This window comes from Jatropha curcas, chromosome 8 (genome assembly GCF_041381405.1).
Source record: "Jatropha curcas cultivar XTBG-Jc1 chromosome 8, XTBG_Jcur_1.0, whole genome shotgun sequence".
NCBI lineage: Eukaryota > Viridiplantae > Streptophyta > Magnoliopsida > Malpighiales > Euphorbiaceae > Jatropha > Jatropha curcas.
In genome coordinates this window covers 8,346,849-8,361,247 of record NC_143158.1, presented here as the reverse complement: position 1 = coordinate 8,361,247, position 14,399 = coordinate 8,346,849, and the positions used below count along the sequence as shown (strand labels likewise).

General features: G+C 34.1%; 1 protein-coding gene and 1 long non-coding RNA gene across 6 annotated transcripts; one reads left to right on the top strand and one right to left on the bottom strand.

Moving 5' to 3' along the window:
• Positions 1-289: 289 nt before the first annotated feature.
• LOC105631066 (uncharacterized) lies at positions 290-4,606 on the bottom strand. 2 transcript variants are annotated; one of them, XR_002284053.3, is made up of 5 exons: positions 4,117-4,606; positions 3,949-4,010; positions 3,220-3,301; positions 868-901; positions 290-617 (listed from the first exon to the last, which is right to left on the bottom strand). It is a non-coding gene; the product is annotated as an uncharacterized LOC105631066 (long non-coding RNA). The 2 variants fall into 2 exon arrangements; XR_016322113.1 differs by having other exon boundaries at positions 290-901; positions 4,117-4,602.
• Positions 4,607-4,706: 100 nt separating this feature from the next.
• Positions 4,707-11,578, top strand: COX10 (cytochrome c oxidase 10). 4 transcript variants are annotated; one of them, XM_012213034.4, is made up of 9 exons: positions 4,707-4,897; positions 5,469-5,652; positions 7,246-7,589; positions 7,996-8,125; positions 8,929-9,066; positions 9,213-9,346; positions 9,574-9,699; positions 9,982-10,085; positions 10,992-11,578. In XM_012213034.4, exons 3-9 carry the CDS (start codon positions 7,252-7,254, stop codon positions 11,339-11,341), a joined length of 1,320 nt encoding a protein of 439 aa, XP_012068424.1. In that variant the 5' UTR covers positions 4,707-4,897; positions 5,469-5,652; positions 7,246-7,251; the 3' UTR covers positions 11,342-11,578. The 4 variants fall into 4 exon arrangements, with proteins under 4 accessions (XP_012068424.1, XP_012068425.1, XP_089581086.1 ...); XM_012213035.4 differs by having other exon boundaries at positions 7,237-7,589; XM_089724960.1 differs by having other exon boundaries at positions 7,209-7,589.
• Positions 11,579-14,399: the final 2,821 nt, after the last annotated feature.

Genomic DNA, 14,399 nt, shown 5'->3' with positions numbered 1-14,399 from the left:
ATGGTTCCGGCATTATGTGTATTTTAAAAAAAAAAAATTGCTGAGAATTCACTTTCGAAGTTATGCGAATCTTTTTATTTCTTTCGGGGAAAAAAAATTAGTGCAAATTTCAGAAAGTAGGGCCATAATGTTTGCTATCTGAACCTAGTGAGTAATAAATTTCTCAAATTTCAAAGGTTTGTGTTGTGCTTGCCCAGTTACGACTAAAAAAGAGCTGAAAAACAAAAAAAGTTTTCAAAAGAATTTTTTAGTTATACATATAATGAACTGGACTAGACCGAACCGCAGATTCAACATTCAATTTCAGACCGATTAAATTAATTTTTAATAGCAACAAAATCTTAATTGACAAGTGCATCACCGGTTTCAATTTGCATTGTTCAACTATTTCAGGCAATTTTCAATTGCCAAATTTGGTTGTGGTTCGGTTCTAACTGGCTCGTTGGACTGCAATCGATGAGCTGATGTTTTAACTCGCCTCCTTTAAAGATTTGACTAGCATGGTACACGGGGAACTGCTCTCCATTACCCTCTCCTATAAGCACTGAGCTAACTGTTTCCTTAGTTACAACTGGGTACAAGTATAGTGTTCCCATTGGTCTTGGAACATCTGACATCTACCGGCCAATTCACACCAGGTAACCGTATCATAAAGGTAAAGCATTAAACAAATTTGGAAGCTCAACCACTAAATGGGATGTATTACGAGAACATGTAAATATTATAACTCAACCTGTGCTATTCTTAGCTAATGACATGCAAAACTCAAAATGCAAATAAGAGAGAAAAATCATTTTCCATGCAGTCATTATAAAACACTTCAATTGTTGTATCAAATATAGAAAGGGAAAAAGGACAGTGCAATACCTGAAATTCCCTCCTACTTCAGAGGCTTCAGACCCTGCAAGAGTAGCATAATAATGATCCTTTTCTGCCTTCAGAGGGGGGAAGAGATGATAGTATATAGTCAATAAATTCCTTAAAATATTTTAGAATGAACATTAAAGAACTGCATAACAGCATGAAGGAATCAAAATTCTTTGACATATAGATATTGGATTCTTGTCAAGCAAATGAATAATAGTATAATAGACAAATGGTGAAATATAAACATATATTTTATCCCAAAAACCAAACATCTTTCAGCCTTTTTCATTGTTCTCTTCTGACACTATCATGACTTGGAAAAAAAAGGACTTGTGAAGGATAAAGCTACTTGAAGATGAGCTCAATAACATGAAACAAGGGAAAAAAGAAGTGCAGTAGAACATTTTCAGAAGCCAAATCATGGAAAAAATAGTTTTGAATCCTGAATTTATTACGAAAAAAATTGAAACATGAATTTTTAAGCTATACGTAAAATATCCTAAAAAGTAATTAATATTTTTATGTTGCCACTAAGTTAAATGATTATATTCAAAAAGAAAAGTGATCAAATATGATATGCGTTCAACTTTTGTTAGAAAAATTCTAAAGATTAATGAAATAAAATGTCATTAAGTTTCTCTGAATTTTTAATAACTTACTTGAAATTATATGCAAAATGTATATAAAAAATTGCGCACTTAAACTATTAATTGAACACTAATCTTGGAATTGGAAGTTTTAAATTATAAAGAAACTTTTGATCAAATTGTAGGATTTTGGGGTGGGGAAGGGGGTAGGAAGGCCTCCTCTTTCCCCTCTATAGCTCCACCATTGCACCTGCCACCCAACTGTCTCCTTGACTCTCTCTTCTGATTTTCTTCCTATACTTAAAGTTGGATTATTTATTCAATACGCATGCTCTAAAACTTTGTACCACTATCATGTCTAGGTTCATCTTTTTGAAATTAGGGTCATCATGACCAATGCAAATAACATTCATGTTCTTGCTAGTTCAAACCTCAGGCATTGTTCACCCATATGTAAAGGCACAAGTACTAAAATACACACAGGCAAAATAACAAGCATTTTATTTACCATTTTATGTAATTCTCTTTTATATTCAACCGCAAATAGCAAAATATGAATTCTTGTAGGTTCAAACACTTTCATAGTTTTATATATTGAAAGAAAACTAATATTTTCCAATAAATTTGACCACTAGAAAATATTTTTCAATTGATTTACATTAGTGCAGCCTAACAACATAAAATAAATCACTTCTCATAAAATGAACCCTTAGTTTCTTGCTACTACTTTTTATTGATTATACCCTTCAACCGCATTCTGCATATGGTTGATGGATCAATTGAAAGATAATTTAAGAAATGTTCTTTAAGCCCATAGCACTTTTTTCTCATTTGCTACTTCTAAATGTCATTATTAATCACATTTTGATTACTAACCCCAAGTGATCCAGGCTAATACAAGCAAAATTATGCAATGCATTCATCTGCATAACATAAGGCAGAGGGAAAAAGGTTCCAAGGGAGTTTTACATCACTAAAAAAGAATGATCTCAGGGAGAAATTCTTTTGTTGGTAATTTTTCTTTCATCTCTCCCTGCAGGCCCGGAGCCCAGGGATCATCACATATGCCCTCAAAATAAAGAGCCTTGAGTACTAGATGAAAAGCACCTCTATATGATTTTTTTTCTTTTTCGAGCAGGAATTTTTCTAGTCAAAGTCAATAAATATCATCTGCTCTTAACTCCAAAACTCTTTTGCCTTTTGTTTTGATAAGTAAGATTTACACTTCAAAACTAAGCCAATCAACTTGTCATTTACCACCTGATAAAAGGTTCTAGCGATGCTTGATTTGGATGATCATGTTATGCAACTGTCAATAGTTCAAAATATGCATTTGGTACTAGACAGTAAAAAGATAAAGAAACTACTCTTCATGGGATGATGATAAGTAGACTTGACTACAGCAATTATGAAATACAAAACAAAAAGAGCCTGTGCTGGACTAAGAAAAGGTTGAAGAAGTAAATCTTACATCATATTGAAGAAAACTAGACTTTTGATTACTTTCAAAATGAAATTCCAGTAAGGGAATTGCCCTAGAAGGTCACTTAGAATGGATAATAGATTTTCTAAATAACATCAAAGCCAAGTTTAATTAGACTTTGCAACTTGATTTGTTTGAAGCAATCCACTTTTCCTGGGTGCTACCAAAATATGTAAAGCATTCTTAAATGGAGATGATTTTGTCTTCTACTGCAACAAAATAGTAATAGCACAACATGTAAACCATTGCAATAATCCTACCATAAATCATCACTATTTCTACCTTGGAAATCCTCAAGTCATTCACAGGCATGCGAAGAGAGTCATCTGCCAGTATCAACCTTGATAGTGCCCCTGTGCTTAACCTGCAGGAGCGAGATTAATAAAATCAAGTCATCCATCGTGCTTAGTGAACAATCTAGTTTTAAGCCTAAATAGGAAAAAAGATTTCTTTTCTAATCAAGCAAAATTTGAAAGGATAATTTGATAAATTATTCTTATTTACACATGCGAGTTTGTATAAGAGCAAAAAAAAAAAAAAAAAAAAAAATGTAACTCTGAATTTAATGCCAACAAAGAATGTTGATAATGTTTTAGGATATCCAGGAAACAACCCAGTTAATATATCCATCTAGCCCAGAAAGCCTAGTTACAGGCAGGATAAAAAATTCAAGATCATGTATCCAAGCAATTTTGCTGCTTCTGATATAGAACACTCAGCAGCAAAGATTAGGTTCAGCAGAGCTTGCATTGCCTACGTTAAAAAGTTGTATAACCTCCTCGTGCTCAGTCAATTAGAAAAAAAAGGTATTCCCAATGAAAGCGAAAAAAAAAAAAAAAAGGAAGAAAAGAAACAATATCAAAACAAATTTAGGATTATTAGGTCCAATTTGTGGACCGCTTTCTGATACTCTAGTAGTTGACTCAAGAGGAAATTGTTCCTGACTAGCTCACAATTAGCACAACTCCTGTTTATATTGTTATGTAGCCAAAAGAAAACAAAAATGAGTACCTTTTAGAGCTAAAAGAGTGCGCAGGCGCCTTAAGGCTGGAGCGCGATTCTTGTGCTGTGAGCTGTCCTCAATATATTATATCATTTAAACAGAAGAACAAACATGTAACACGCATTCAAGATGATAGATTGTGAAATCCACCAAAAAAAAAAAATGAAAATCCTGACCTGAGAATAACACCGGTAGGAAGGTGCTTGAGACGGACGGCAGACTCGCGCTTGTTGCGGTACTGACTGCCAGGGCCTGGGGCCTTGAAAGTATCCATGTCGCACTGTCTCATTAGTTCCTCGTCTGCTAATTCCAGGTATCTCTTTCCTTGTTCATTGCCAGTAGTGAAGCAGTGCTTGTCCCTGTTCAAATTCTGGCTTTCTTATTTTTGCTGTTATAATTGCTTTGTTGTAGAAACTGTATTTGTAATTTGGTGCAGTGCCCCCATAACTTGTGTTTCTGCCAGCAAGTTTGAAAAGAAGAACAAATTTCAACACCAGCTAAACTGCCATTAATGATGGAAAAAGACAATTGCCAAACGGATTAATAAAAAGGGCAAATAATTAAAGCATAGGAAATGAAGTTCAAAAGAAAAAAAATTAAAAATAAAGCATAGGAAACGGCGTAGTTCTATGGGAGTCCAGACAATTTTAAACTTTCAAAACCGAATCGGACCGGCCGGTCGAATCGAATACCGGGTAAGACCGGAAGAACCCCGACAGACCCGAAAATCGGCCAAACGATATGAACCGGGTTTTACCTACACAGCGTCATTTCGTACTGAAAAAAAAAAATACTGAATCCCTAAAAGCTATCGATTTTGCTTGCGACTTCCTTTCTTCTCTCTCGCAAATCCGAAATCTCTCCCTCATATCTTATTGCCTCTTCTACAAATCGAATATACAAAGGTAGAAATTGGACATTCACTTGGGGCTGTTCATGCTTAAGTATTTATGGAAGGTGAGTTTTTATTCCAGTAACAGTAGAATTTGTTTTGCTTATTGAAGATAACAGGTATTTGTGAAATTTGATTGAATATGAGCATAATTTGGTATTAATCGTTAGAGTAACGATATGATCGATGGGCTTCTTTTAATCCCATTATCATGTGATTATAGATGTTTCATGGATTTTTTTTTTTCCATGAAAATTGGGCGACTGAATGAATAGCTCATATTATATTTAAGTTCTGCTATGCACATAAGGTGCTTGAAGAAATGTCCGGGTCAAATTTGGCTATTCCTGGTCTTAGGAAACAGACTAAAAAGAGAGAAAAAAAAATCATTTGCTTTTGCTTTTTTTTTCGATATAGTAATCTTCTCTGTTGAATAATGGACTTTGAAAATGCATTTAACCAACTATATAGTTGATCATGAGTTTTAATTTCCAGTAATATTAACCGCTGTAGAACTAATTATGATTTAATTTAAACATTATTTAGTTTAATTTTCCTTTTTATTTTAATTTGCTAGGTTATCTTCAAATTAAATATAAACAAAAATGGCAAAATTCATTTTTTTTCCATTATTAGATTGATTAGAAGGACTCTTTCTCCCAAGATCTCTCTGTACGAACCCTAAGGAAGAAATATAGATGCAATTGATTTGGGGCTTCATCACATTCCTCACTCTACCGCTGGTATTATCAAGTTCCAAGAGCCAATTCAACTGACTTTCATCGTCTTCAGTACCTAACAGAAAAAGGGTTCCAAATTGGTAAGTGTTCTTTGTCTTAAAGTTCTGTCTTTAAATTGATCTGTTAGTATAGTTAGAATACAAACATAGATATGCTACTAACGGTAGGCAAGGAGCAAATACAAAAAGGATTTCAAACAGAAACCATAAACCCCCCAACAGTCATTTGGAACTTTTATCAAACACATATAAGATTTCTTATTAAAATCAATATTAAAATTATTAACTTGACATGCTTGCATGCACAAATGTATACTTCAATTAATTAATATTAAATCAATATCTTGTTCAAGAGATTGATTGGTTGATGAGAAAGTGGTGCAGACAAGGAAACCAAGAAAATTCAAATTCAAATGCTCAATAAATTTAGAATTGTAGTCCTTTCAGATTTATATTTATGTGTCAATTGTAATAAATAAGTCACTAATAAGCAATTCTATAATTTCAGCTATGTTGGAATTGTGTCCCGATTTATTAGGAAATATATATATATATATATATTCACACACGCGCGCACACACATATATTTCAAGTCATTTTAGAATTCTAGTTAGTTTAGGATAATCATAATCCCTTTATTTTTTTTTTTTTTTTTATTTCCAAATCCTTGAAGGGTGAGGACTAATTTTGAAGTCATATTAAGTAAAGGTTTAGCAGTAGTGTCCTGTGAAGTAGAGATCAGAGTGGTTTGGGTCTATATGCTTGTTATGCTTTTTAATTAAGTTTTCAGTTGATAATATTACGGCAGAAAATGTTTTATCTTTGAGTTGTCTTACGTAATTTTAACCTTGTATGAATCCTAAATCCTATTACTGTGATAGTATGATGCTAGCATTTTATTTTCATTTGCTTCAACTTTTTCGTTTATTTTTTAAAGAAATTCAATTTTTCCAACAAAATAATAATCATTCTTGTTGGATCGTCCAATTGGAAATAATAAGAGAACACATAAGTCATTTATATTAAATTTTTAAGACCTAATTCTTGATTTCTATAAATCCTAGCCCTGATCCTAAAACTTCATGTTTTCCAAGCTGCCCTGTGTCAGAAAGGAACTTTACTTATGTTGTTTTCATGAGATTAAAAGATCAACTTGCCTTGGATAAATAAATGTGGTTGATTAATGGTTTCTGATTGAGCTCATCTGATAAACTTGTCGAGCTTACCAACTTTTAAGGTCAGGTGAGGCTTTCATTCTTTTTCTTTTATAGGCATGTGTATTCTATTGATAGATATGAATAGGATTACTTTCATAGATGTGAATAATATTTGATTTCATTAGAAAACAAAGTACAAGTGGTAATGCAAAACTAATACCAACTTTCAAGGATAAAGGAGACTCAAATTAGTGAAAAATCACCAAAGAGGAATCTGGTCAATCCAACCACAAAATCCTTCTGTTCTCTGTCAACCCTCTCTCTTTGGGTATCATTGCTTTGTTGTAGAAACTATAACTGTAATTTGACACTGTGCGTAGATAATGATTTGTAAGTTTTATTCCCTTTCCACTGTAATTTCAAATAACTTTATTTTGTTTTCTTTCCCCTGTAATTTTTGGCACTTGAACCCAAAAATAGAGTCCAACTTTTTCATTCTTTTTTGGAGTCTCTAAAGGTCACCATGTGGAGGAACCCGGTGAGTTTCTCATCAAAGCTGCTAGCGAACCGTAATTATTACCTCCATGGATCGTGGTTTCCATCTATTTTTGCTGCAAATGATGTTGTGTCTGTGCCGCAATTGCTGTGTCGCTGCTCATTGTCATCCACAGCTTCTACAACCGCCGCTGCCACTTCATCTGCAGATTCCTTAAAATCCATGCTTCTGAACCGCAAATCTGATGGAATTCGAGCTTTTTCCGCATCTTCCTCGGCTCTTGATCTCTCATTGTTGTCTTCCGCAATGCAGTTGGCACGCCACTACAGCCGCTGCTACTGGGAGCTATCCAAAGCTCGGCTCAGGTCACCTTTCCACTTTTAGTTCCCGTTTTCCTGCTTTCGCATGACACTTATTTCATGTTTGTTGCAAGGAGCTTGTATGCAATTTATAAAATTATTTTTTCTCTTTTAATTGCATTTGAGAATTCTTATGATAGCGCCATATGCAAGTTATTGGCATCAGTCATTTTTGGAATTAGCTGGGAAATATGTTTGAACAGTGGTTCTTATGGATCCTTTTTGGATAATAACATTTGAAGTTGGCATTATCTATTTCTGCTTGTCTATATCTCGGCTTACTGAATATACATAATGTTTGATTCTTCCACATGATGCACTAATTTATGGTTTTGTGTACAGAATTATCTTTTGAACTCAGTTTTAGGAATTTATAATTTACAATTTGTGAATTCTATTCACTTGTTTTCAGCATGTTAGTTGTTGCAACTTCCGGAACTGGATATGTTCTTGGGAGTAGCAATGCTGTCGATTTGGCTGGACTTTGTTGGACCTGTGCTGGTACGATGATGGTTGCAGCATCTGCTAACTCATTAAATCAGGTATTCTCAGGAGAGATTGTATTGGTCGGTTCCATGTTACCTAACATATTGACTCTTAACACTACCTAATTTTGCTTATCATGAGGGACCTTGTCTCCCATTATAAATGCTTTTGAATTTTCTTTTTCATAAGCATTCATTCATGTGGTGCTTCAAGAAATTTACATAGTTGGGAATCTCACTGTTTGGCGTAAAATTTCTTTCTGATAACAAATTTTATTTTTTACTTGTGTCTTTGTATCATGATTAGGATACTTGTGAAGTGAGAAACGGAAACTATTGTTAGTATGGTTGTGTGACTGCAAGGTCATTTGGCTGTTTTTGAAGGCAAAAGCACAGGTCATGGTTTTTTTTTTTTTTTTTTTTTTTGGGGGGGGGGGGGGGGGGGGGGGGGGGTGGGGGGGAAGGATTTACAATCTTCTATAAGACTCATAGTGGCATAACAATTTTTTAGAAACTCTGAAAGGTCTTCAGTATAATATGAAAAAACTAATCCATATGCAAAAGCTGAGGAGCGGTTCGATGAAAAACTAATAAACAGTTAAAGTCTAAATTTATTTTGACAAAGTATTTTTTTCTGAAGGATTTTTTTTTTCTTCTTCTTTGTTCTTTTGGTTTGAAACTACTTCCTAATGTAATTGGTATTGCACTGAGTTAAAAAATATTTAGGAAGAAAAATTTCATAATTGCCTAGGTTGACCTTATAGAGGCTGTTGGTCTTTTGTAAGTGTTGAATTGTTGAATAATGTTTTCTGTTATTTGCTTTTCAGCATATTAAGGCTTACTTTATTTCATGCTATTAGGTGTTTGAGGTCAATAATGATGCCAAAATGAAAAGAACTAGGCACAGACCACTTCCTTCAGGGCGTCTTACAATACCTCATGCTGTGGCTTGGGCATCTTCTGTTGGTTTAGCTGGCACTGCTTTATTGGCATGCAAGGTGGCCAAATAAATTCACCCCCAATTTTTTCATTATCCAATTTTATTTGACTCTGTTAAAGCTATCTCTTATTGATGCTGCCTGTTTTATTTCCTGGGTGATGAGTGACTATTAATATTGTTACTTCCATGACAAGGTTGTTGCAGGCTAATATGTTGGCAGCTGGGCTTGGAGCTTCTAATCTTATTCTTTATGCATTTGTATATACTCCACTGAAGCAGATTCACCCAGTCAACACATGGGTTGGGGCTGTTGTTGGTGCCATTCCACCTCTTTTAGGGTAATTTTTTGTCCTCCGGCCTTTTTGATGCACAATTTTCTCCTACAATTCCCTAGCTTGTGACCTGAAAAGTTGTTCCTTCGAACTTGATTAGGGGTTTTCCAGTTATTATTTACATATATACACGTGACATATGATTTCCCATCTTAAGTATGTGCTGAGTAAAATCTAGATTTACTGTTAACTAATGCCTGCAAGGCTCATGCTTCTCTTTTCTTGGTTTTCAGGTGGGCTGCAGCTTCTGGCCATGTTTCACTCAATGCAATGATTCTTCCTGCTGCACTTTATTTTTGGCAAATACCTCATTTCATGGCCCTTGCATATTTGTGTCGCAATGATTATGCTGCTGGAGGGTATGTGCATATGCTGTGATTTCAGAATCACTTGGTGGCTATTTAATTTGTTAAATTTTTTATATGGAAACTACAGTGATAACCGTTTTCTGATTAGTCTGATTGGCTGTACTGGGAACAAATCTCTTTTATCAAAATAACAAGTGGATGACATGACAGTATCTGATCTGGATAATAATCAACATAGATAATTTTGAGGGAAGTGGTTCCCTATTGCATATATGGGAATTTGACATTCTTCTGACGTTTTCCTCTTATTTTATCATTTGGTGGCATATCTAGGTTTAAGATGTTCTCTCTTGCCGATGCTTCTGGTCAAAGAACTGCCTCGGTAGCTCTGAGGAACTGCCTATATCTTGTTCCACTGGGATATTTAGCATACGACTGTAAGTTCCTGTCAACTGAAGAAAACACAATTCTTTTTATGGTTTTTTCAAGAATGCGCTTGGTGAAACAATAATGTTGCTCCATCATCATCTTAAAGGTTTTGAGTTCAAACTATAATGAACAGCCTGCTTGCTAAGCAAGTGAAAGGTTGTCTATATCTAATTTCTTCCAAAACGTATAATGTGGGAAGGCTTGTGCTTTCTTTCTTGTTCATGGTTCCTTCATTTGGTTCCCTGTTGCAAATTCCTATCATATTTCTTATCACCATGAGATCCTTTACTTTGGTTATTAATGGATTTTACTTTCATCTGTTAACATTTTAAATAAAAAGTTTTGGCATTAAGCTAATTTTTCAACAATATGGATGAGCAGTTCTTATAGGTAGTTGGGTTAGTTTACTCTTGACCTAATCTGCATCTCGCTTACCAGTTTTCACTTCTGATATACAACACAACTTCTGCTATTTGAGATCTTAATATGATCCCTAGATATTGCTTAACTTTTCTTCTAGTTACATGTTTTTGTTCTGAGCATAACGAATTACCCCTGAATCTTTTGTTCCTTGTACCCAATAAATAAGCTTGCTAATTGAAATTATTTCATAGATTTTTATGATTCCTTCTGCATGTGATAACATGTTTCTGGAGCTTATTTAACCATATAGAATTCATTTTTTTGGCATAGAAAATTTTTAACAAATTAAAAATTATTAGAATTCTTAATGGCTTGATGCAGCTTTGCCCTGGTACCTTTCCTGGACTTATATGGTGCATTCTATTGATTTTTCTGAGAACTGACACTTATTTGGGCCTTTGTTACATTTATAATAGCTTAAAACATGTCATGATGAAAACTAGGAGGCTGCATCTTTGTGTATCACTTAATTTACTGAATATCTTGTGCAGGGGGTGTGACATCCGGTTGGTTTTGTCTTGAATCATCACTTCTGACTTTAGCAATAAGTGCCTCAGCGTTTTCATTCTACCGAGACCGAACAATACACAAAGCGAAGAGAATGTTTCATGCCAGTCTTTTATATCTTCCTGTGTTTATGTCCGGGCTTCTATTGCACCGTCAATTAGGAGAGGATGAGCTTTGGACTTCACTGGAAGCAGTAGTAGCAGACTCTGGACATGACAACCAAAAGAGCAAAGAAAGGCATAGAAATATAGATAAACAAGCTCGTCCACCTGTAGCATATGCTTCTGTTGCACCGTTTCCTTTTTTGCCAGTACCTTCATATGCTGGTCAATAATTTAAATTCTTCTGGAACTGTGATTCAATAAAGGAACTAAGCAAGCAGTAGCCCTATGGGTGGAATACTGAGCTTCTCTCCGGCATTCTCGAGTTTGTTTTTGTATTTCCATTGAGTTGAAAAAACAGAGTTGTTAGGATGAAAAGAGATGCAGCAGAAATATACCATGTGATCAGACCTCAATTTCCTCTCACCTTTGGCAAATAAATAAGGCGGCATTTGGTTCGTGAGTCTCAATCTATTTGGAGCTTTTGTTTTTATTATTAGTTGATTTTGTATTTATATTTGGAAAGAAATTATGCATTCCCCTGCATAAATTGGGACCCATGTCTAATTTTCGGTCTTCGGGCAGAGCGACTGACATTTTAAGGTATATAGAAGGCTTTAGAGAATTTTGAGAGTTTGGGAAAAGATTTCAAAGATTTTACCATCTTGATTAGTTAATTTTAATTTGCATATCCGCTGCAGTCTCTGACAGACTTTCTATGGGATCAGTTCGAATGAACTTGGATCGAGCCAGATGAATTCTCAATCGAACTCTTATTCTCACCAATGTTTGCATTAATTCAATCGAACTCTGGATTCTCACCAATATTTGCGTTATTTAAGCCGATATTCTTGCTTCCTGCTTCCGCTTCGTCCACCTCTGCTCGCGCAGGTGCTTCCCTCTAATGTGGAACGCTCCCCTACCGATGAGCCAAGTTCCAGCTCGACCGACCTCCGTTTTGGGCTGGTCGTTTGTTTTAGACCGATCATTGGAGTAGTCCACTTAAGCTATTAACTTGATAGTGGTTGACTCTGTATTTGATTTTTTCGGAATTAGTATCAATAGAAAGATCAGGATCGAAATCATCGTCTTAACTTAACCCTTTAACTTGATAGTGGTTGCCTCTGTATTTGATTTTTTCGGAATTAGTATCAATAGAAAGATCAGGGTCGAAATCATCGTCTTAACTTAATAAGGGTTCGCTCCTGCACATTCCATGCTGTATATTCAACCTCTATGTCAGTCAATAGGGGCCTTGGGACTCCCCAGATGCTACTTCCTTTTTATTTTACTTAAATGACATTTTTAGAAAATCAGAGATAATAATAATTATTTTGTTTCAATTTTTCCATTATTTAAATATTTTACCAAATTCAATTAATTATAAAAAATTAATCAAAAAGTAATTATTATTTTTTTCTTAAATTGGAATTATTCACTCATTTTTTTACTTAATTCCGGTGAAGAGTCAAAATTAGTAAAATTCATCCGGTCGTCCACTGAACCGTCCGAATCGGCTGGCTCACAATGCCGCCTGACCCTTGTGAACTTGGATTGTAACACTCGCGTGCAGGTCATTGTCACTGCTAGTTCAATCTGAAAGAAAAGATCTTTTAAAGCCCAATTATAGGACCGGGCTCAAATCTGAGAGATCCATTTCTTCTAGGGGTATGGTTGCTTTAGCTGGAGCCCAGATATTTGGCATAGTTCTTTTTATTTAGTGACAAAAGCTTTTTAAATAATTTTTAATGAAAACACCAAACGCTACTTTTTATAATATTCGGTAATATAGCGTTTGAAATCTTTAGGGTTTATAAGATAACGTTTTATAAAAAATTAATTCATGTAATTTTTAAGTTTTATCATTTTATGAAAAGCTATTTAAATAGTTAAATGCTATGAAACAGCTATCAAAAGAGCTAATTTTGCCTAATAAACTCTTAAAAAAGAAAATTACTTGCAGTACTACCACTATACTTTTGTTTGTTTAGTATCTACTTTTGTTCATTATTTTTCTAAAAAAATTTATTTTATTCAATTTGAATATTCTATTGTCATTAGGAGGAGAAACAAAAAAATCATCTAAGCTATTACATTTGCTGTATTTGGTCTATTACATTTTTTTTTTCACTCTGAGCTGTCATATATTTTATATTAAAGACTGTTTTTTTTTGTAACTAATGCAAAATTCACACTTAGAATTTTTAATTTTATTATTTTATCGGCTCAATATATAAATCCACTCGTATATTTTTCAAAAAAAAAAAAATTGTAGCATCTTCACTTTAACTTTACATTATTGAAAAGACGAAGGTTGAGCGCGTATCCAACATGGGTCATCTTTAAAATTAGGCAAATTGATCTAGATTTCATAAGCAGTGAAGGAATTTGGCTAAAAAATGCCACTTTTGTTCATTTTGAACAGCAGACTCGAGTTTAAGAGCCAAACGGAGCATTTTTCCCATGATAAATTATCTAACACTGCTGGCAGTTTTTATCTTTCTTCTGCACTTGCTCCTATTATTGACCTTCTATCAGCTATTGCTGCATTTCCTGCAAATTACATCTATATTTCTTGTTATAATCAAAGACCTGTGGAAGTCATTTTTTCTCTCCTCAAATTGTGTAAAAATGTAAGCTTTCTAGTTGAACCCAAGGCTAGCCATGCTCATCCAAAGCAAGTGAGATGTCTTACTAGTTTGTGGCTAGAATTTCCAAGAAAAAGGAAGAAGAATGGAAAAAGAAAAGAGAAGAGGTGTTTGGTTATTGTCAATTCATTTCTACTTTTCCTCTCTTTTTTGTTTACAGGGGTGCGAAGAATATAAGAAATAGGAGGAAGACGGTTTACCGGGGAAGTTCCGTTAGTTTAGTTAAAAAAGTGGGGCCTACTGAGTTCAAATGAGCCAATCATGTTCGATAAGTAAGCACATCTTCTTCTTCTACAAGTTTCTGTTTGTGTGGGTAAGTTATTTTAATCTATTACCTTCCAAATAATTTTATATATATATATATATATATATATATTACATGAATTAAATTTAGAAGATACTGTTTTAAATAAAATTTATGAATTATATATTGATTCGGATTCTTCAGAATTTGAGACTAATGAAAGTGATAATCAAATTGATGAATTAGGAACTACTACAAGTTCTTCCAGTTCATCAAAATTTTCTTTAAATATGTTATCTAAAGATCAAAGTAATTTATTAACAGTAGTTAATGAAATTGAAGATCAAGAAACTAGAGCTAAACTTCTTAAAAAACTAATAAAAAGTTTTGAAGACGAAG